Consider the following 24,308-nt stretch of genomic DNA (forward strand, 5'->3'; position numbering starts at 1 on the left):
GCAGCAGGGTTGGACTAGATGACTGTTAAAAATTCCTTCCAACTCAGCCTATTCTCTGACTCTATGATAATTAGCAAGCCAAGAAAATCTACCCAAAGTACCCAAAGGAAAAAATAAGATGGCTAAAAATAAGTAATTTGTGAACCAAACAGTTTGTGGTATGACAGAAGTGGTTATGCAACTATAAACAAAATTATTAACAAGAGAAGCCTACATATAAAGGGAAGCTATGGCAACCTTTAAACATGTGGTGTCCACACTCTTCTTCCTGTGCAATTTGAACACTGGCTGGGTAACAGAACTTTTGTGTAACTGGTAGTTCAGAGGCTGCATTCCAAATTACAGACTGGACTTGATATAAATCCATTCTAATGAACTCGGTAAACTTGGAGCTATAAGCATCTTTGCTAAAAATGACTGCAAATGGTAGGGGAAACTGCCTTTTCCAGAGTATCAAAATTCACATCAGCACTGATTTCAGAAATCAGCTGATGCCTATTAGAGAGGGGTTACACAAGGCATTAGTTTGAATTTCTTTGTCCTTTAAGGAAAGCAAATCTGTCATCAAACTTTGTAGATTCTGCTCATTTCTACTATATATTCTGAAACCAGAAGGAAATACTGGTTTGCTTCATAGTAATAACAAACAGAAAAAATATGGAAGAATTGTGATTAACTAGAGGAAGGGCAGGGCATGGCTCAGAACTGTATTGTTCTCATTATCATGCTGTAACTATATAAAGTGTTCTCCTGAACAGCAACACCAGAAATGTAATCATTTATGCAGTGATCATGCAGTGATGTGGCAGGATCTGATATATTGATCAGAAGAAAGGCATTACTAAACATCCGGTTTACATGGATAAATGCTTACATACATCTAATACCTTAGCAATTTGTGTTCCTGTGGCTGAGTTACAGATCCAGATAAAAAGTTAATCAGTTCAGAAAAGTGATAAATAGCAAGAACTTGAGTAAGTCACAAAGACGTGGAGATCATTTCTTGTCTCAATTTCACTGAATTAAATGAGTGTAAGACTTGGTGACCCTGAAAACAATGTCTTTCATGCCTATGAAGTGAGAAAATTGTGTTAAAGAAAGCAGAAGAAAGGAGGAGAAACCTGGAGAAGGAGAAAACCTCAGGACAAAAAACACCACAAAAACCAAACCAAACCACCACAACACCACATCACAAACAAACAAACAAAGAAACAAGCAACCCCCCAACCAAACAGAAAAAACCAAACCAAATACCCCAAGCAACTCTTAGGGGAAATGGTAGTTACAAGTATAGATGGAGAGATCTGCTTTTGGCATTCTGCAACCTCAAAGCTGTGTATTTCTTTTGCAGTACTAGGAGGGTTAACACCTGAAAAGCTGACAAAGAAACAGTACTGTTATCCCATCAGCATAGACAAGTGTTGGTGGTTTAATTTGTGAGGTTTAAAATCTGTATGAAAATTCATGTTCTCAATGTTCTGCCATTATCACTATTTTCACCAGACATATTAAGTGTTTAGCCAACATTAACAACAAATGTGGAGGAAGAAAGTATTATTTCTGTTTGTGAATGCAAAACTGGCAGAGAGAAGCTAAAATCACTTGGCAAACAGGTTAGGAACACCAGACATGCATATGTTAAGCATCTCCCAGCTTACTATCTAATTCAGTGCTGAAGCCAGTAAAGCATTTTTGACAGTGGAAATTGCAGTAATTGATTCAGCCTCATGGATTTTATGTCCTCTAGAAAATTCTTGATTATGAATGCCATTGCCACATTGCTCCAACATGGCTGTGAAGATGAATAAAACCAGTGGAAATATGCACTAAAATTCCTCATGCTACTTTCATTTCTATCCAGGCTGCTCTTCTATCACCACTCAGTGTCTTCTGAACATGCAATGTCCTAAGTAAGAAAAGGTGAAGTGCCTGTAACAAGCCCTCAACAGAGGCCTGGGATATCTGGTGTAAAATTGCCTGTTCCTGCCCTGCTAGTGAACTCTCAGATGTCTTCCCCCAGCTGTATTTTGCTGTGGCACTCACCTCTGTTTCAGAAGCTGTTTGTTGTCCTCAATGGTTATACTGTCAGCATGGTCCCGCTTGAAAACTTCAAAAGCTTCCTGACATCCAAGTGACATCCTTCCTCCTGCCCCGAGGTAAAAAATAAAAAAGAGAATTACTTCAGAGTCATCAAAAGATAGACATTTTACACTTATTTAAATCCTTTTTAGACAAATGCAGCAAGTCAGCCCAGGGATCTTAAAGCAAAGAGAAGACTAAGTTCGGTTTCCACTGATGGAAAAGCATTTTTGATGAAACATTTCTATTATCTAACAAATTAATTATGTTTCACGCCACTTCTCTAAAGTCTGAATGCTTGAGGTATACAATTCCTCAAGATAATTTTAAACGTTCATAAGTAAAACTGAACTTTGAAAATTTAAAGTATGTGAAATATTCTTAAGTATGAGCCAGAGGTATTTTCACAACAGCAAATGCAATTTGCTTCTGTATTTCTTTCATCTGTTTCACATTGGACCCTAAATATACCTCGAATATTTTCAGTACTCTTGGAAGAAAAAAATTGGGCTTTTAATTACGTATTAGTAAATATTTTTCCATACCCTTTTAGGCAAAGCAAGAATTCTACCTACCGAAATGGTTGGAGCTTGCCTTTTTACATTTACAACATGGTGTTTCCTTTTGTGCACCAGAAGGTCAAGGCCTTCAAATCTTTAAAATCACTATAGAAAATTATTACAGTCTGAATTATTTTCAGTTCTCATTGCTAATGATCTATAGATCCAAGTAAGCTATCATGTATCTCTATTCTTATTAACAAAAAAAATCAAAGGCTTAAGGAGAATAAGAGCTTATGCCAGCATCTGTGTTATCACCAGTACATATATGTCAATAAATAAGCAAGAAGAAAGGATGATACTTGCACTTAAATAAATTACAGATGAAGATAGTTCAGGAGCAGAAAGGGGGAGGATTCTAACACTCAAACTGTGTGAAGAATACAAAATAGCTACACCTTTAATTCAACCTCCAAATTGCAACTTAAACTTTGAAAATAATATTCCTTAAACTGGAATTTGATCCTCCTTGGTTTTTTTTCCCTCTTGAATCTTTCTTTTGTCCTACCCGCAAATCTGCCTTCCTGCCTCAGAGCTATCAAGACCCCCAAATCCGTTGGGAACAGGAGCTATAAATCTTCCTAGGATATCCACTGTCCAAGTGTTTTCTCCATGTTTTATGCCAATGGACCAGCATTACCAATAACATATGCATGTATACCAGTTCTTTTTCAGGCTACCTGCTTTGCAATTTTGGCTTGAGGGTTTTCTCCTTCTCCAGGTTTCTCCTGCTTTCTTCTGCTTTCTTTAACACAATTTTCTCATTTCACAGGCATGAAATACATTGTTTTCATGGTTAGGGTCACCAAGTCATACTCATTTACATCAGTGAAACTGAGGCAAGAAATAGACAAAACATGCCTAAAAAGGCTGGGATGTGCAATACTGGGATGTTACCCCTTACTGGGATCTAGGTCCATAAGCTTCTAAATATATTCTTCTTCTAAATATATTCTGTGCACCTCGTCATACTTATAACAGGATAAGTTCCCACTGACTGCAGTGAGATTTCTGTGATGTAACATACTGTTTACAGAGAAGGCTGGTAACACGAAGTAGGACTCAGGGTTCAATGATGAAGTAAAAGTTTAAAAAGTTTATTTAAAATATAGAGAAAAATTTGCCCCCTGTTTCAGTTAAAAGAACCAGCACATCTGTTACTAATTCAAAAATATTGAGTTGAAAATAGAACCACCAGGAATGTTTGAATGGCAAAGCATGCAGAAATGCTCCACCCTTTCTGAATAAGAAAATCAAAGAAAGATACAGTGCAGTATTTTCTGTTGTGTGATCCAAAAGAGCAAGAGAATTCAGGAAAATATATTTTTCTGTGGTCCTGACCTGAGAGTATAATGTTCATGTTTCATACCTGCCTTGAAGAAAAACAGGCAGCTTTGCAAGAAGAATTTTATAGTACATTCATCCCATCTCTAGCACTAATTTTAACATGCAGCCTGAATTGACCCCCTAGAATTGCTTCTGTTGCAGAAAAAGCTTGTATTAAGAGCAGAAAGCCAGGACAAAATTTATCATCAAGCCTAAGATAAACAATGACATGCCCTTACTCATACATAACACTGCAATGTAAAGTATTTAACTCTTCTGGCTGTGTGCTGTGTTTGAGAGTACAAGTAAAAACACAAAAGTACGGTCAGAAAACAAAACTATTACAGTGATTATTGCTACTGCCCGGCAAAAATGCATCAACCAAAATTAAAGGTAACCTGATAATCATTTTCCAGCACTAGCTTGAAAAGGCAGCAAATCTGTACAGCCAAACAAACCACACAAAAATAGATCCCCAGAACACTTGGGAAGGGGAAATTTTCTGGTTTATGTAGTTCATTTTAAGAAAATAGAGAAACATATGAAGTAGTAAACAAATCCATTCTGAAAATGGTATAAAGGGAAACAAACTTAGAAAGGACCATTGAGATTGTATTTCAGTATAATATGAGCATAAAACAGCTGCAGAAGGATGTTGCAGCCTATGGGTAATGACAGAGACGTTTAGGAAGACAATAAGGGAAGACAACGTTAGTAACAGTAAAAGACTGCAAGAGACACTGAAATCTTGATGGAGTAGTTGTGTCTTCATTCTGCTCAGTAGTGAAGATTATTTCTTTTCCATGGTTGATGTGGTATCTTCCATCATTATGTATACATTTCCTTAAATAATCTGTAATTTCATAGAATAGTCTCACCTTCCTTCAAATGACCTCCAAATGCCATGGTGCATTAACATTATTGGCATGCTGTTTCTCCTGGGCTTAATTCTAACGAATAAGCTATATGTTCATTTAAACATTTAAAAGGTGTTATTTGATTTGTTTTTCTCTAGCTTTGAAATTGAAATCTATGTACAGCAATATTTACATTATATAAACAAAAACAGAATTAAGAGAAGAAACCAATGATAAGGACAAAGTTTTGGCAGGGTAGTGGAATAGTTCAGATAAAACTGCTAGAGAAAACAATTTCTTTCACTCTTAAAAGCCAAAAAATTCCTCCTCTCTTTCTTAATTACCATGGAATAGTGTTACAAAATAAATATTTGAAAATTCTTATCTAAGGAAGAACCATCATATCCTGCAGGATGAGAACCAGGGAACACATGTCATCAAGTCATTACAATGTGACCTGGAATAATCATTACCATAAAAATAACCCAGATCATTGGAAAAAGCATAAAATTTTCTTTCAATCACATTCAGGAAACCCCAGTTGACAGGTTTGCATAAAAACAGATAAAGTTTCTATCAACCTAATTTTACTTATACCTTTCCTCTTAGATTGTGCAACACTAAAACACAAATATGCCCAACTCACACAATGCAAAATTCACAGCAAACCCATCATCATTTAGAGCAAATTCACATAGCTGAAATTTTTGGTAAAATTCAGGTTCAATCCACAGTATGACTTTGAATGCTTAGGAATGTTCTCATCGAAGGTTTGATTTCAGTCTGTACTCTGATCCAGTGAACTCTGTCAGCTTTCATATTAAGCAAAAAAATTTGGTTCAATAGGCTCCTCTGCTGAAATGTGCAAATTACAGCTGTCCCACTGAACTTGAGTAAGTCAGCAGGGTGGCAGTGATGTCTCACAAGCTCTGAACTCGAGCAACAACATCTGACATGACCAAGAAATAGAAAGGCTGATGTAGTATTGATAATAGCCTAAACTCTTGGAATCAGTAATAATTCAAAACACAGTGAGCAAAAACATGATAAGGATTTTGGATGTTGCTGATTACTTTTTAAGGTAAGAAAAGCTCAGAGTGATTTAAGGACTCAGTTGTATGCCTACAGGAGGTAGAAGCCTGTATATCAGCAAAGACCCTGGCAGATACTGTGCATACTATTCTATCACTCACTAATTTAGAGATTTTAGCATTTATTCTATGCTGTTACATACACAAATGCTGTTTACAGCCATCTTAAACACCAAATGTTAATTTTAAAGAAACTTTAATGGAACATGTACAGTATAGTGTCATGCTGGGTCTTCGACTGCCAACAGAGAAAGTATTCGGCTGAATGCTATTTTAAAATTAAATAGTATCCACTGCGATTACTCAAGGACTACACTGAGAAGGTAGGAACATGCAAGGGGATAACCATAGACCTTATTTTGTTGTCAAAAGTGATCAAAACCAGTTGCATATCTACATGACCATATTGATTTTTAAATATATCCAACACCGAAAAATCCTACAGCAGCTTGTACTAGTGACCAAAGTTTATAAATACTGGACAATTTTAAAGTACTTTATTTTGGTGGTTTGTTTTTGGGTTTTTTTCCCCATAAAAATTTTGAGACTGCTCAATCTGGAAATGGCACTTCCAGTCTTGAGTCTGGCCACCTTCTGTTTTTCAGTTTGTTTGTTGAAAAAGAGTTATTGCTCAGAGGGAGAAGATCTTCATAAAGTTTAATGCATGAAACCTACAGAAAAAAATTTACATTGCTCTTCAGTTAGGTCTGGAAAAATCTGTCAAACAATAGCATGAAATTGATATCTTCTCTGTCTGAAAGCAGAACCACAGAGTCTCCTCACAACACCACTTGTAACCAGATTTTGGTCCTGGTATGAGAGCTCTGAGGGGGTTTCAGCAGCCCTCATGCCAGAGGCTGCCAGTTTAACCCACAAAAAAATTGGAAACAACTCTCCAGAAGAGAAGTATTAAGATTGCAAATTGATCTGTTCTGAGGGAGGAACATTAAGACTGTTGACAAACTCCTGGGAATAACTGTTCAGACAATGTATTCTGATGAGAAAGGCATCTGTTCTCATATCTGCCCATGTATCTGTTTTGCAGAAACTTCATTTTCTGCATGAAAGAAGGAGTAAAAGTCTTTCCATTTTCTTTCAATTTCTACTAAGTGGTCTGTTAGAAAAGAATTGTCAGCCCTTCCACTGAAATCAATAGAAGCAAAAAGTCCCCTTGGCTCAAGGAAAGCTCTCATTCGAGTGACAGTAGTCTGAAGAATTTCAGGATAGCAACTAGTGTGAATTGTGAGTCTTCATGCTTATGAGGATTGTCAGCCTGTTTGGGCTATTATGTATTTCCACGTATTATCAAATGGGAACAAAGGAACTGTGAAAACTTTCAAATGAAACTAACGACAAATTATTTGGTAAGTCTTTGCAATAGAACTAAGGTATTAGAGGTCATGTAAGCATAATTCGTTACATCTTTACCAGGATACATCAAGATATCATAGCCATCTGTTCAGAATGGAAAAAGATGTAACAGAGCTTGCAATAACGAGTCAATAAAGAATAAATACTTAAAAATAGGCAAGCAAATGGCAAAACAATATACAACAAATACTTCCCCACTGCAAAGCTCAGCTAAATTTCTCATGAAAAGCATGTGTGTTACATATGGCTACCTTCACTAGACTATGATTCAAAAATGGGAAAGACGTAAAACAAGGTTGCTCACAGCACTCCTGCAGTGTTGAAGTTTCTGGGGAAGTTAAAAGCCTTGAAGGAAAACCAGAATATTCAGATGCAATGAACTAAAAAAACCATGGGCATAAATTAATATCTTGTGCTCTGGAGTTTCTTTGTTTATTTACAGGGGAGGAAGAGGGTAAAATCAACAATTTATTGAGATTGTGAGCATGTTGAATGTGGTACTGAACATTAACCTAGGCAGGTCAGACTGCATGCCACAAGTGAAAATTCCCACCGTGGAAACCTTGAGCTATTTGGTGCATGGGTAACTTACCTAGACCTTATCGCTTCCACATGAAATTAAGTGATTGATGAAACAACCTATTCCATATATGTTGAAATAATTTATAAATGGAATAGAAATCACCATTCAATGAAACCCTGAAAATAATGAACAGCAAAGAACAATCTTTTACAGGAGCATGTTGGACACAAATCAAAGACAAGCACCATTTCTAATGCAATTAATATCACTAGAAATGGGATTGCTTTAAGATGATTAAAATAAAACAAAATACCTAGGTATTACATATAATGTCAACTCTGCAAAAGTCAGTTTTGTCTGATTATGTGGTTATGTTTTATTTCTTACAGATTTCTCAGGTATAATTTGTTATATTTCTCAGAGATAATTTTTGTTATATTTCTCAGAGTACACGGCATGGAGTAAAGATGCTCTAGAATATCTGCACCAGCACCGATTATTTACAGCGTGCCAACTTTTGAGTTACCTGGTTATGTTAGTATATTCTCTTTAAAAAGCCACTGGGCACCAGAGTTATCAACGTCAAAGTTGGAGCATAGAGATGAGAATGCAGTTAGAGGCTATTTGGCATAACCAAAATGTTTGCAGATCTCAGCAGTGGGGAATGAAATAGTGTACCTGCTGATAGCCATGTTCTGACACAAATATTATCCGAGAAGTATTTTACATTTCATGTATGACACCTTGTAGGTTTCAAAGGAGAAAAAAATTCAGCTGCTATTTGCAACCATTTATTTCTTTAAAGCTGCCTGTGAGATCATATTTGATTGTATAATACATACACACATTGAAAGTCCTTAATTAGTAGGTACAAAGGGAAAGCCTGAAATGAAGCATGGTAGGCTTGGCAGAAGCTCAGTGGGTGGATATGAAGGAAAATATGAAGTCAAACCCACAAGAACTTTAGGAGACCCACCCAATGGTGCTGCCACTTCTAAATAAGTAAGATTCACTTCTGTATATGACAGAATCACACATTTCAGATAACTTCTCATAAAACAGGATATATATGTCATACTGCATTGTTCAGTTTACATCAAACACCAGATATTACAAAGAAACTGTGCATTTCCCTTCTTTTGTAGGAATCTAAATCTGTTCCCTTTATTGGTTGATGCAGTTGTAAAAGTTTCACTAAATACCAGAAAGGGCCTATATTTATGCATTTGAGTCAATTCAAATTAGAGTTGATTTTAAATCAAATTTAGACTACTGAGCTTAAAATGAGGACTTCAATTAAGATTGAGTAATAGCAAATTAAATGTGTTTTGACATGCTTCATGTACTTGACATGCTGTAGCAGCAACATTTGCTGCTTGTCTTAGACCTGAAAAAGGGCTTTTAGGTTCAAAGACTTTTCTGCCTTTTTCAGCTAGACCAACACATCTATAAAAAATGGAACAGTCTCAACATTTGCCCAATTTACATGTTCTATGCTGTTTTGAGTGACAGATATGGTATTTAAATTCTCCTTTTTAATATATCTTTCTCAATTTTAGAAGAATTACTCTGAGCGGTGGATAAGAATATTTTAAGAGCTCTACAAAATGACAACCTACATCAATGGAGTCATGACAACTTGGACTAAATGCAAGTGAAGTTTTCTGTTAGGGACATCTGTAGACATCTGCATGTATTTTTGGTGTCTGGAGAATCATTTCTACCACCAGGCTTGCCAGTAACACCATAAACCACAAAAGAAGCATATTTCATTTTCAGAACAATTTAGCAGAGGGAAAGGAACTTGTTATAAACATCAATCTGGTTTTGGAAACTTAATGTACTTTTAATTTCATATTACATTTTAGCTTTTTCTTTATTAAGATACTGAGGTTTTCTGAAGTAGAAGCCTGTATGTACTACATCTTAGGTAGAAAAGAAAAAAATCCTCTGTAGTGGGTACACCATTAATTAGTACTATCTTGGGACTATCTTTTAATATTTCAGGCTGTAAACTACAGAAGTGCAGGGGTCACTTCATGAGAAATTGGTCTTTTTATTATTTTTTTTTTCCCAGCAGGAACCAGCATTGAATGGGGTATGCTGAGGTAGTGTTGAGAGAAGAAACCATGAGATAAACTCCCTGGTAAGCTATTTCTTTTTGCCAGGCAGCAATCTAGATAACCTAATTTTAAAATTTACTATCTATTTATATTCAAGAGGAACAGCTTTACCACTTTCATCACTTAGCTCTTTTGGAAGCTGAACATCAGCAATTAAGAAATGAGTGGAATTTCTCTGTAAAAAAATGAAATTTGATTCTTGCTCTGTTGAAGCTGTACTGGGGTTTGCCTCCAAGAATGAACACAGGAGCCCGCTGTGTACCAGTGTCCAGATTTGAAAAAGTAATTAGACATGTTATATGTTATACCTCAGCAATGACCACAATAAATTTCAAGCACTTACCTAGTGAGGAAGCCTTTTATCCTTCTCTGAAGGAGTCCTGTACCTGCTACATTACAGACTGCATCAGTGTGTACTAACTGTACTCTAAATATACACACAAAATTAAGCCTTCAGAAGTTTCAAATAATCTCACAACTGAGGACGTCTAGGCACATGACAAGCTCCAGAAGTCCAGCAGAGCCAAAATGGGAGTCCTGCGCCCATAAATCAGCAGAAGTTTAGAGAACACTTGTGTAACTTGCATGCTCTTAAACACCTACCCTGACACAAGTTGTACAATTTGCTTTGGAATTTAGGGCATTGTGCCTCTTGTGTTACACAAAGAGTGCATTTTAGTAAGACTAAGTAAAGATTAGTGCATGTAGAAAGAGAGCAGTCATTGCCAGTCCAGACATATTCATATATTCCATTTTTATCTGTAGTGGTTTTGAAATAGCAGACAAAGCAGAAAAGGAGGAGATAACAATGGGGCCTGAACTTATACATAAAATCAAACTGGCTAATTTCTCTCCTGAACTTTCACTTCAGCTTGTCAAATTTTATCATATTGTTTTTACAAAACTCTCAGCTATCTTTAGGTGAAACTACTCATTATTTTAGATTTTCCTCAGCTCTTAAAGGCTTTTTACTGCTTTTAAGAACTCTTTTGACCATATTCTATTTTGAATGGGAAAAAAATCTTGAAGGATTGAATCGTAAAGGAAACACTAAATCTTTGTAGACTGTAGAAAAAAGAAAAACTATTCTGAATGCCATAGACATACTTTTTCAAAACCAGTTTTGCCAAACCCATCCAGTAAGTGTACTTGTCTTCTGAATCAGTGTTAACATAGTGTAAAAGGCTGAGCAGGTTTAAGTAAATCTGTAATTTGTATTTTTAATAAAACATTTTGAGCAGAGGCATTCATCAAAATAATTTATTAAAAATTCAAATTAGAGCTATATTTAAGTTAATTTTACCAAAATCCTGCTACTTACTAAAAATGGGACAAAGTGAAGAAATAGCTCAGAATTTAAAACAATTTTTTTCTGACAATAATGACAAATAGCATGCACATCACATTTTTATGAACAAAATTATGCAACACATCAAGAGTATTCACTTTCAATATTCTAAGAATAAAACCTTCAGAAACAGATTCCATGAGCAGAAATATAAATACCAACTTCAACATTCTTAAAATATAATACAAAGTTTACTTCAGTTCACATGGTTTAGCTATTGTCATTAGCAGTTGTTGTTTGCAAAAAGAGAAATCCTGCCTCCATGGAAGTTTTGCTAAATTAATCAAAATGGAAAAGTAATAGCTGTCCTTGTTACAAAAAAGTATATGAACAGCTGATTAAAATTTTAGGATATCAAATTGCACCTATAGCAAGACCTTTCGAAATGCAGCTTAAAACTGTTAAAAAGAAAGTTTAATTTCCATCCCTAGTACATTCATTCTGTAGAGAAAAGTAAAGAATGAGGTATCTTCCTTTTGTTTTTATGCCAAAACTGAAGCCATTGGTTGTTTCCAGTGCAACTGGATATTCATGTTGATTTTATGTGAGCTGTACAGTGAGTATACAGAACCACAGACTTACAGAATCAGCTTGGTTGGAAAAGGCCTTTGAGATCACCGAGTCCAGCCTGTGACCTAACATTACCTTATCAGCTAAAATAATATATGTACAGATGTTATGCTGTTTAACTGTTCCGTCCTTGTACTGGGCTACACAAAGTGTACCATGGAAAGAAACGGCTTAAAGACAACAAGGAGGACTTCATGCACAGGTGACGAAAGGAAGGCCAGGGAAAATGTGGGTTCCCTGCTGAATGAGGTGGGGGACCTAGTTACACAGGACATGGAAAGGCAGTGCTTCTGAATGCCTTCTTCACTTTAGTCATTACTAGCACCACCAGCCTTCAGTCAGCCCAGGTCCCAGAGACCAGTGGAAAACTCTGTATAAAGGCAGAGACATAAACTCCATTTGGATGCTTCTTTTACTGTTCTTCTAATACAGTCCATGCTTAAGAAATTCTAAGATAAATCTATAACTTTCTTTACTTAAGAGCTTACAGACAACTTTGAAATGTTTCATTTAAACAAAAATGCATTCAGACTCTACTAATATATCAACAATTGCAGGGAAAAATTCATGTATACTGAACAGAAATACTGCTTTTATCAATAAAAGTATAACTGACAACAAACTCAGCTTGACAGGTGAGGTGACCCTTTTTGCTGCTTATAAATTTTTAAGACATTAATTATTGTTACTGAATATCTGCTTACATGCTTTCAAGTTCCTAATGTGACGACAGCGTTCCTATCCTCTGTATCTGCTGATATCCCTCTTCAGTTAGTTTAGGTATGACAGTACTTCTGCTCTGGCAATTTCACCACAAAAAAGGTCAAAAATTGTCATTGTAAAACCACAGAACAACTGCAGAAGGTTAAGTATGTGGATGTATTCTTTTCTTAGGGTGGATATATACTAATGTGAATACTCAAAATGTGTAACTTGCTATTTCAGTGCAGTTCAAAAGAAACACCACCTAAATGCACATTTGAGTGAAGGAGGATGGAAGGAAGTTGGGTTAAAATGTTATCAGGGTCAGTGAAAGTTAGTATTGCCCTAGCCAATCCTATGTATCAGCTAAAAGCCTCTAAAACCTTGTATGTGGTAAATTTGGGACTTCTTATGTATGACAAAAGGATACAAGCAATAACCTCATTGCTTACATCAAGACTAAAAGTAGTAAGTGGTAATAAGTGTCTCTAGTTTAGATGGCTTGAAGGAATAAAAAATGCTTGAGAAATTTCATTAATACTACAGAAATATTTTTGGAATTCAAACAAATATCCCTGTTTATTCCTCTTGGCACAGACACTCCTCATAGAAGACTGAGAAACCTTTTAAAAAACCCAACCCATAGGGTTCTAATAACCCATCTGATCTAGAAACAATGCTTAAAATCTCTATATTTTAAATTGAAAATGTAACTAAAAGCAGGAATGTTAAGTTCTCCAACTAGTACTATCATTCTGACCTGAAATACAATCCTTAATTCCCACTGTTATTGTGAAAATAGCCACTCAAATATATAAATATCTCTAGGTTTTGAATTAATAACACTGAATGTGAGAGTTCCCCACTGCCAGTTCTGCAATCTTGAAATAACTAAAAAAGGATTATTCTTTACTATATTGTATGTGTAGCCCTTTGCAGCCAGATTTCAAAGCCTCTTCCCTTCAATCTAGGGATTCACCTGGACCTTTTCCTCTTTGCACATTCATTTTTGGAGCATGGTACATGCACTCTAGGATGATGAATGAAGAACACCTTTTATGCCTAACTACAGTACTGCTTCCAGAACCAAGAAGGAATATAAATGGGAACAGAGGAGGACCATATTCATTAAAGATTAATTCTCCACCTGACAGTCTCAGGCTTGCTACATGTTGGAAGCAGCAAGGGGGATCACACTGGCCATGAACAATGTTTATGCTACTGTTGCTGCAAAAAATTGGAGATTTTTTTGTTAAATATATCTTAATGCATTTTAATGAAGAACTACTACTTAATGACAAGAAACTTCTATTTTGAATTTAGAGTTATAAAACTATGAGCACTGTAAAATTACTGGACAACTAATTCCTACTCTCCCATACTCTCAAGGTGAAATCCCACCATATTGGGCCACTGAAATGATTAAGGTACCATCTTTGAGGGCAGGATTGCTGCAGAGAATGAATTTCTATCATAACAAAGGCAAAATGAATAGCCAGAGACGACTGCCACTAAGTTGACCAAAAGATCTGTGCTATTCACTTTATTTTTTGTCTTCAAAGAAAACATTAGAAATAACCATGTTGGGGTTTACAAATATAATTTTGAAACAGAAGTGCACATATTAACTCTAAATTCAATCCCTGAAACCTCACTATGCTAAAATTAATTCAAATTTTGGATGAAACTTCCATCTTAAATTGTCCCTAAAGGCAGGAAGTGCCTTTTGCCCTGTAGTTGTGGGTTAGTGTGGCCTATCCCATTAAAAGTAAGTCCTGCTTCCATAATAACAAATAAGCACATTCAGCAAAATAATCATTCATTGTCTTCATGTACAGCAACCATTCCCCATGATATAAAAATCAGATGTGATACTGGCGTGTGGTAAAATAAACCTATGATTTGGCAACATCTACTTGCTTATAATAATTCACAAAATGTTTGTCTTTCAGAAATCTATCTGTAAATCTTTAGCAATTTCTTGACCATTTATCTTTTTGTCTTATTGGTGGGTGCCTATTTATAGAATTACATAAATTCCATGAGCCTTTGAAAAATGATGGTGATTCCAAATCACTTACTATTAGATGTATATTTACACTACATGATTACACATTTTTTTTTTCCGTCCTCAGTAGTGATGATGGAAAGCAAATTAATTTAGAAGCCAAATTCCTGATCCTGCCAATAAACAGGCACAGACATTTTTTCCCCCAGGTACATTCATGGCAATTGAAGAGACAGCCAACATATGTACACAATAATAACGGATAAGCAGAAAGACACAAAGTCTTACTTGCTCCTGAGAATAAACAAGTGAAAAAAACCCCCTCAAATATTAGGACATCTTCATTATTCAAAATACAAATTGTTTTTCTTTTTTACAACATGTATACAATTGCACAATAACATGGAACACACTTGACATAACCTAAATATGTTCTCTTCAGAGAACTGCTCCCACTAATTTATTGTCAGCTTTATCTATTCTGCCTATAGCCTCCACAGTAAATAAAAAGAGAAAAGGAGAACTTTATTGTTATGATGCCTAACATGTCTATTGTATTAAAACTGAGAATAATCATAATTAAAAATAAAGTAATCTGGGTTCTTCTGAATTTTAATTATTGCCTTTTATTTCCATGATTCAAAAAACTCTCATTTTAATCAAAAGTGATGACATTCTTGTACCAGAGATATTAAAGGCAAAATTGATTGCTCACAGAGGGAAGAATCCCCTGTTGTCTCCCTGGCTCATCATACCACAGAGTTTTTCTGGTGAAAATTCAATGGTCTCAGAAGCTATTTGAGGGAAATTCTCTTACCAAAAAAACAAAACAAAACAAAAAAGCCCAATCAAGTAATAGAAAGTATTTGAGTGAAATTCCATTTCATATTGGCACAATTCCCACTGTGAATAGCAACTTCTTTCAATGCCTTTTTAACCAAAATTTGTAACCAACTGAACTATATAATTAATGTGCAGCTAAGGATCAATGTGCAGCTAAGGATCAAAAGACAATTTTTGAACCAATAACCTCTATAGCTCTAAATCTGCTTATGTCAGGACATAGAATTAAAAGCGGTTTTGCCACTCAAAAATCTGTTGAAATAAGTGACAATCACTAGAAAAATAGCGTAATTCTTCCTGAAGGCCAAGTACACTATGTTTATTTGATGGCTTTAAACTGCTTGTTTTCCTGAAGATCAAAAGGGGACAGTAAATTATGGACATTCCTTGTCATTCAAGCTTACTACAATATTAAATGTGCTGTATCAGAGCCATGAGCTCTTGTATCAGCTTCAGTTAATTAAATAAACCTGCTGAAAATCAAAAGGATGTTTTCCCAGAAGTCTTTTTCTTCTAGTATTCCCTAACAGAAAGTTGTTTTAACACTTCTGATACAAAACTAAGACATTCTTCTGTTTCCAACCACTGGTCATTATTCAAACTGATGTCACTCTCTCTCTGTACACTTAAAGATTAAAGGAAATTTCTGAAATATTTAGAATTATTTCTCCCCAGAAATATAGCTAGATGTAAATGGCATAAATCAAGAGTGCTGATCAAAGTGGGGAGGTATTGCAGAAGAAAAGATTCGTAATAAAATATTCAATAATTTTAACACAACTTTCCCAGCCTACTCTGAGTGCTTTTCTCTCTTTTACTGAGCAAGTAGAGACAGATTTGCATGAAATATACTTTTATGCAGCTTACTCTCAGAATTTGCAATAAATATCAAATATAGTGTATGTTTGCCCATGCTTGTATAGACTTTTAAGTAGCCAGCATAGCCCAGAGCTTCAGCAAAGCTTCCCAAACAAATTAGTTATCAATAAAGAGAAACAATGTCAAGAACTGGGTTGAACAGTTATGCTAAGAATGAAGAGTCAAGACTTCCAAGGCTTTATATTGGTTTCTGCTTCTAATTCACTGTCTTACTTTCACAAATCATTTCAACTGCTCCTCAGTGTTAGAAAAACAAGATTTTGCTCTTACAGATGGCCTTTGAACATGAAATCTCAAAGCGATCAAGAAAGATAAGCCACTCTTAATTTATTTCACAGTTGAAGAAACTGATTCAGAGAGATGAGGTCACTTGTGTAAGTTCACAAACTTAGTAAATAATAAGGATTGAAATAAAAAACAGATGCCCTGCACCTCGGTCTAGGATCTTATTCCATGCAATGTATTGCCTCTGTAATGCAGTGGAGAGCTGAGTCGTTTTCTTTATGACAAGCAACAAGAATAAGCCAGCTAACAACCTCTGTTAGACAATGGACTTTACCACAAGCACTCAGTGAAAAATCAGAAACAAAGGCAAATGTTATCAGAACTCGTACATTATTCAGGAAATATTCTTACAAAAAAGTTTAATTTCTTTAGGAGTAAAAAGAGTGGCACAAGTAGTCAATGGGCACAACTGCAAACAACACAACTGTCTGAAGTTTCTCTGGTCAAGTAATAAAAAAGTGAACATTACAAAACCAAAAGTAGATGATTACATGAAGAGTAAAAGATAAAAAGAAGTAACAAAGATGAAAAGGGAAAGGTAAAGCTTTCACTCCCCTCAAAATTTACAGCAGCTGCTCTTTATGACTCAGCAAGCTCAACCTTTGCCACTTGGGAAAGGTATACAACATGTTTGCTTATCTTTACTTGTGTTCTAATTATTGCTCTGAACTGCTTCCAAAACTTTTTTTCCTGTCTCTTCATCCACTAATAGTACCTCTAATGACTGGATAAAGACTATATAAAACAATGGTTACGCTAAGTTGTTTCACATACTGTTATTCTGTAGTAAGCAACTACCTCTATTACTAAATATATATATATTCTGATTCCTTGATTATCTCTGAAATCTGCAGCTTTTTTCTGACATTAAGATTTTTCCTAAGTATTTACTTTCCTCTCTAAAAATTTGGGATTTTGCAATATTATTTATAAGAAAATGGACATTTTTCAAGATTCTTATCTGATGCATCACAGTATGACTCATTGCTACCACATTTCTCAATGTACCTTTTTCCCTCTTAGCAATTCTGAAATAGCCCCTCATTAGCAACAACCCTTTAAAAATGATTTGATACAAACCAGCTTTTGACAACTGCTTTTCAAGCATCTGAAAAACACCCATGATTTGACCCTCAGATTAAGGGTTTAGGAAGATGAAGGCTGTGCTTATATTATTGGCAGCTATCCAGCACTAAGAGAAAGGCTGCAGACAGTTTTATTGAAATATTAAGGTTACTAACTTTAGGAGAGTAGGCAAAAAACCCCCAAAATCCCCCAAAACCTACGAAAAAAAAAAACCTAGAGGAAAAAAATAAAGTGTGGTTCAAATCTAGCAAGTTAGACTAGAAAAAGATGAATTTGCAATAGCATGAAAAATAGCACCTGACCAGTCAGATAAAATGTCCATATTTTTAGCAAAGATGTTTACTATTACATCAACTCATGTCTCCTTTATATCTGAAAATTATACCTGCAACATTTATTCTCTTTTTAATTTTTTTTTAAAATGACGGTAAATGGAAGTTTTAGTAAACCTCAGGTTGCTAATAGGATCTTATAATGTAAGTCATACAACACATTCTCTTATATCTCAACTACTTTGTGGCTGCCTTGCCCGTAAACACTAAACACCATCTCCTTTTTTTTCCAGACATAAAATAGACCATGGTGAAATGAACTGTAATAAACATAATGGTTTCACTAATTATGTGCTGTTAGGGTCAATAGATTTTTAATATTATTTTTACTATATAAAGAGAATATACATTAAAAAAAAGAAATTATTTAACACTGTTGTGACTATATCTAGAAAAAATGGAGTTTGATAATTTGTGCCTTCTTCTCAGAGGCTTTTAAGAGTGATCTTTCCTCTACTGCTTAACATCTCTCTTTACACTTTCTTTCCTAAAATCCACATTTTGCAAAAAAGCAGATTCCAGGAAATGAAGTTACTTGTTTGGATACAACTGCCAAAGCCACTTCCTGTACGCACTTGGCAGAAATGCTTGGGGAAAAAAAAGTCTTATGACATTTTTCAATCCAACCAAGCTGGGCATTCCATTCAGCCACACAAAACCTCAATTTAGCCCCAGATCTGTATGCCAGTATTATATATTTGACCACTCAAAGCATTACAGTCCAGTAATAACAAACTCATTTTTACATTTGTCAGGAAAAATAGTATCCAACAGGTTCCAAACAAAAAACACACTGACTACTTCATCCATGACCTAATACTATTCCATTTTTTCCATTTTGCTGTTTTTCCTCTCCTCTTTCTGTACAGCCTCACACGTGAATGCACTGTAAAGAGTAACGTATGAAAAGGCTGCTGAGAGACCACTCACTGGAACATGACATAACATAGTCATTGTTATTCTTGGCATTGACACTATTTATGGCTCATTCAGTGGCAGATAAAAAAGGAAATTTTAATGAGAAAGCCTCTTTAACAAACACTTAGGCTGCTGCAGTAGAGAATCGTGAAATACATGATACTCATCAGATGAACTGAGCAGACTGTCAATGACTGAATCATATTTTGTTGGACTTTGCTGACAGGTGTTTTACCAGACCTTGCCCTGCACAACGTCTATTATGACAAAATTAAGTCTTTGACTGCAACAACACAGTTTTTCCAAACCAAGTGTTTAAAAGTACCAATAAAGAAAAAAAATCTGCTATTAATCTGATTGCTTTGACTCCAGATCTCTTTATCTTAAAGACTAACAAATTTACCAAAGGGATCACAATTATGTATGCATCAGTTTAAAACTGTACCTCTTCTTCCTACAGCACTCCTAATTTAATGAAGCTCTGTTAAATCTAAAATATTACTTCCCTGTGGACCCTGTTTGTGAACCTTCAGTTCTTTTTGGGTGTTACAGGTAAATTAAGGGTGACAAGAAGTCACTTCCCAACCATTGTTTCCATTTTATAGCATATGTAATTTCAGAACACCTATTACTGTCTTGTCTCTCTAGCCGTTTTCTATTCAATAACTCTCTTGGGTTCACTTTTCATTCCCTAGTAACTCAGCTCTTCCTTCCCTTGAATCTACAGTCTCTCTTATTCCTGATCTCATTCACAGCTTCATTAGGAACACATTCTAAGCCACAAATTTCTGCTCTTTTCTATCCTACATAAAAGAGAACTCCAATCCATACTGGCCCTTCCCTTTCTCCCCCTTCTGAATAAATTTTCTCATCCGAGAGTTTAGACAGACAAGTGTGAGGTACAATAACTATTGTAGTATCAATTGCTTCCACTGTCTACTCCATTTTCCTGGCAGCCACAGTATTTTCACAAGAAAGACAAAAAGTAGTATTCAGAAACACATTTGCTATTTGTAACCAGCACATGGTCTCTTAATGTGTTCCATTAAACAGATCAAAAAGATTCCTGACACTTGAATAATAAGAGCCCAGAAACAAAGCGTAAGAGAATAAAAGACCGATCGTCTTCAATTCTTTCCTTTTTTTTGAGTCCCTCTCCACTGTTTTAGACATTATCACAGAAATTTTCAACCCAGCGTTAAAGTTATTTTACTCAAAAGTTCAAGACATGATTCAATTTACCCAAGCTTTCTTCCCCTAAATATAAGTTCAATGATTTATTATTAAAAACTACAGCTAACAGTATTTCAGTCATCAGAATATAAAACTTACGTCTCTCCTCATGGCTGGCACCCTATTCTTTCTTTTTCTGGAGAAAATCAGACTTTTTACAGTGTCAAAAACAAGAAAACTCAGGAGTACTTCATGAGGAGGCCAACAGTGAAGACATTTCTGAAACAATGGCCTGACCACAGATCTTCCCTTTTGTAATAGATGCAACTTCTAGCAGTGTTTCTTAACAAGGCAGGTCCCAAATGACTGACATTTCTAGGCCAAAGGCTTAATTTGAGAAATATTGTAGAACTGTGCAATTACATATATGCAGAGATCATTTCTATTTAACAGACAAGCAGCTACTTTTATACCAAATTCAATTTCAAACCAGTTTAAATTTGTAGCTCTACACAAAGTACACTGCAGGAATCAAACCTAGGGCAACAAATGCATGGAAGGGTGTAACAAAATAATTTATTTGGAGACAGCTCTATTAATCCAGTGCTTGTCAGTCAAAGATTAAAACATCCCTACTTACCGGAGTCTAAAATATGACAAAGTTGTATTACAAACTACAGGTAACCTTTCTCTTTAAGAATGATACTGTACATTCTGAGTAGTTCTTCTCATTGCCCCATAATGCTGCATAATACTTTTGTGGCTTGAACTGGATATGTTAATCCTCATTTATATCCCAATCTCAAAGAAGCATTTGTCAAAATTTTTAATCAAAATCAAACAGGCCACATTCCAAAACACAGTCATAACTGAAATCTATTCCAGGCAATCATAAAGTTCAGAAATCCCTATCAGGGCTTTTTTTTTTTTTTTTTTACTTTGAAAAAGATCTTAATTTTTACATCCAGTTTTATTTACCATTAAATCACTCAAAGTCATACCTATGAACAACACATGACAGCAACCTGCAATGATTTACAAGGGAAGTTACGCATGGGAAAGAAATTCTCTGGACTTAACCTTGCTTCTTCAAACAGTAAGGATAAATAGAAGAAAGTTCTAATTTAGAAAGTATCAAAACCTTACATGAATGTTCAACATATGATTAGGTCCAACTGACATCATAGGGAAATAACAACATGGCTATATGTACTTCTTCAGAGACCAAAACACCATTAGTTGTTTACAGAAGCCCTGGCAATAAATCCTGCTTGGTCATGTAATGATACAATGAACCTCCTGACTGCCTTGGACCTATTTTTCTAAGCACTTACCTTTTTTCTGATTAACTTCCTTAGTTTTACAGGCTATGTCCCCAAACTCAGGATTCCCCACAAGAGTGAGAAATTAGATAGCTTAAGCTATCCTCTTTCAGCCATGTGGATGTTTTGATCATCAGGCCTTGATGGGGCAGAAGTTGTTGTGCTCAGAAAACAAATGTGTAAAAGACTGAGCTATAAATGTCTAAGTACTTACTATTTTAAATATGCACGTGGCACATCAGAAATCGGAAGGGAATTGGCCACATACATATACAGAATTATGATGGCAACTAAAAACTGTAAGAAATACTAATCTTGTGCTTTTGCACTCCATCTAAACACTAAGTAACAGACATCAAGAAAAAAACCAAACTGAACCACAAGTTATCAATCAGCAGTTTGTGCTGGGTTTTACCCTTCCTGTGAGTTATTTGGCTTTGGAACAGATGCAGGTATTTCCAGTACTTTTATGCTCAGAAAGTGCTGCTGCTGTCTGTTTTGGCAGTGACACAGGAACATGTCCTCTTTGTATTCTCTTTATTATTGAGACCTATATATGGAGAAACTGGTTTGATTTCTGTTGAGTAATAAGGAAAAAAAAGGCAGCACGTAAATAAAATAAGGTGTAAATCATAGATACACAGAATTTTTAAGGTTGGAAAAGATCTCTAAGGTCATCTAAGTCCAAGGTCAAGATCTCTAAGACCAACTCTCAACCCAGCACCACCACCATGATCACAACTAAACCATGTCCAACTGCCATATTCACACAGTTTTTGAACACTTCCAGGGATGATGACTCCACCACTCCCCTGGTCAGCCTGTTCCTATGCTTGACAACCTTTTATGAGAAAAATTGTTTCCTAATAGCCCATCTAAACCTCTGCTGGAGCAGCTTGAGGCCATTTCCCCTTCACCTGTCAATTGTTACCTGGGAGAAGAAGGGGACCCGCACCTCATTACAATCTCCTTTCAAGTAGCTGTAGAGTGATAAGGTCCACCCAAGAGCCTCTTTTTCTCCAGGCTAAACAACTCAGATCCCTCAGCCTCTCCCCATAAGACTTGTGCTTCAAATATATAGTATAAATATTAAAGAAGTTAATCTCTCCATGCAGATTTTTGGGAAGTTTATTGTGACTTCCAACATAATAAACTGATGTTCTTAAAGGCTTTTATATCTAGGTAGCAGAAAGCCTAAAATGGCAGCAGAAAGCCTAAAATGGCAGCAGAAAGCAATAGTGACAATTATAATAGGCATAATAAAATAAATTGCAGAAGCTTTTAAACATGGCATCCGATACTAACAGCACCAGATTTTCAGATTACATGTCTATGTTAGTTTTGCCTAGAGCTGAGCTTCAGAATGTTGCTTCTGAGATGATCTTTATTTTAAGGAATTACAGAATTACAATAAAGATTTCAATAACTAAGAGAGTAACCATAAGCAAGTTAAGTAACATGAGCATGCAGCAGCAGTTGAAGGGCCATGAGGTGACCAAAATAAAAAGGCTTGAGATTATTACACTCAAGACACAATAAAATAAAAGACTGAGAATACTGGGTATAGAAAATGATTGGAAATCAGTTTGATGATTAGGAAACAGTAAAAGATGAAATTTAATTTTATTTGAATGAAGGTCTAGTAAAAATATGCTGAAAATCAGGTAGAGGGCTCACAGTGTGATAGGGCTATCTGTACTAGTATTTAGCATGGTACCATTAACAACAGCAACAACAACAACAACAAAATCTTTCAGCAAATGTTTTGCTCAATCATCACCAAATGATTGATCTGTAGGAAGAATATTACCAGGAAAAATGGAAAACAGAAAAACTATTAAGGGAGAGAAGATTAAACATAAGCACATTGTAACAGAACACAAAAGTAGACAGAACTTTGTCATGCCCAACTCCACCATTCACTGCATCCAAGTCAAATACAAGTGATTTGAAGAGCTGGAATTACTGCTAAATGCTTACAAATGTTAAGTAATTTCTTCATTCACATCAACTGGTACAGGAGAAAGGCCATAATTACCTACATGTGAAGGATCTTTGATATGCACATGTTTAAGAAGAACAGCTTCAGCTCTTTGTATAACTGTGTAATCATTTCAAATGGCAAAATTGCCTTAACTTATGGAAGTCCTGGACCAGCTCCTACCTGACTCTATGAATAAAAAGATCAAAGACTGTTTTCAGTGTAGCTTGGTAGATGGTTACAGCAGAGCATCTCAACCATAGATTTGTAAGAGCAGCCCCTGCAAGGAAAATCAGTAAGAGCTTTTACCTGACCTAGAATTAAAACCTACTGAACTTACTGAATAAGTGTGGAAAACCAAATGTCACCACCGTATCTCTAGCTGTTAGCTCATTTCCACTTATGGGGTTATTCTTTGCTTTGACACAGATGTCAATAATTGTCTAATTTTTCTCAAATTAACCTAAATACAATATAACCAGCAAACATAATGTTATTCTTTCAAAAGTATCCTTCTGAACTTACAGCAGGGCTGAAAATTAATGAAACAAAGGCACAGTTACTAAATAGATATTTCAGAGTTAAAACTGTAAGAGACAAAAAGATGATGCACCAGAGGTAAGTGAACTGTGCAATGATTTTTTCAACAAAAGCATCCAAAACTTAAGAGCCAATTGTCATGGGCAAACAGGCATACAAAACTTCAACGGAAAATTTGTACAAGACCAGAAGCATGAAACTGGCCTGCAACATTTGTATGAAACTTAAGCTGCTTAAATGTATTGCAAGTATCAGAAAAAAAAAAGTAGGGATTTGTGGGATATTTCCAATAATTCCTACTTTGGTTTTATATTCAAATATGCTGAGACTAGAGTCTCAAGAAAAATATCTGCTTCTGCTAGGAACAGAATGAAAAAATGCATTTTTAGGT

At 35.5% G+C, this 24,308-nt stretch overlaps 1 protein-coding gene across 6 annotated transcripts in view; it reads right to left on the reverse strand.

Moving 5' to 3' along the window:
* Positions 1–24,308, reverse strand: part of KIF6 (kinesin family member 6) — a 158,193-nt gene that overhangs the window by 58,177 nt on the left and 75,708 nt on the right. For all 6 annotated transcript variants that reach the window (XM_032102745.1, XM_032102744.1, XM_032102742.1 and 3 more), the window contains one exon: positions 2,044–2,146. In XM_032102745.1, coding sequence (XP_031958636.1) covers positions 2,044–2,146 — 103 coding nt within the window. The remainder of the gene's footprint in view (positions 1–2,043; positions 2,147–24,308) is intronic.

Source organism: Corvus moneduloides, chromosome 3 (genome assembly GCF_009650955.1).
Source record: "Corvus moneduloides isolate bCorMon1 chromosome 3, bCorMon1.pri, whole genome shotgun sequence".
NCBI lineage: Eukaryota > Metazoa > Chordata > Aves > Passeriformes > Corvidae > Corvus > Corvus moneduloides.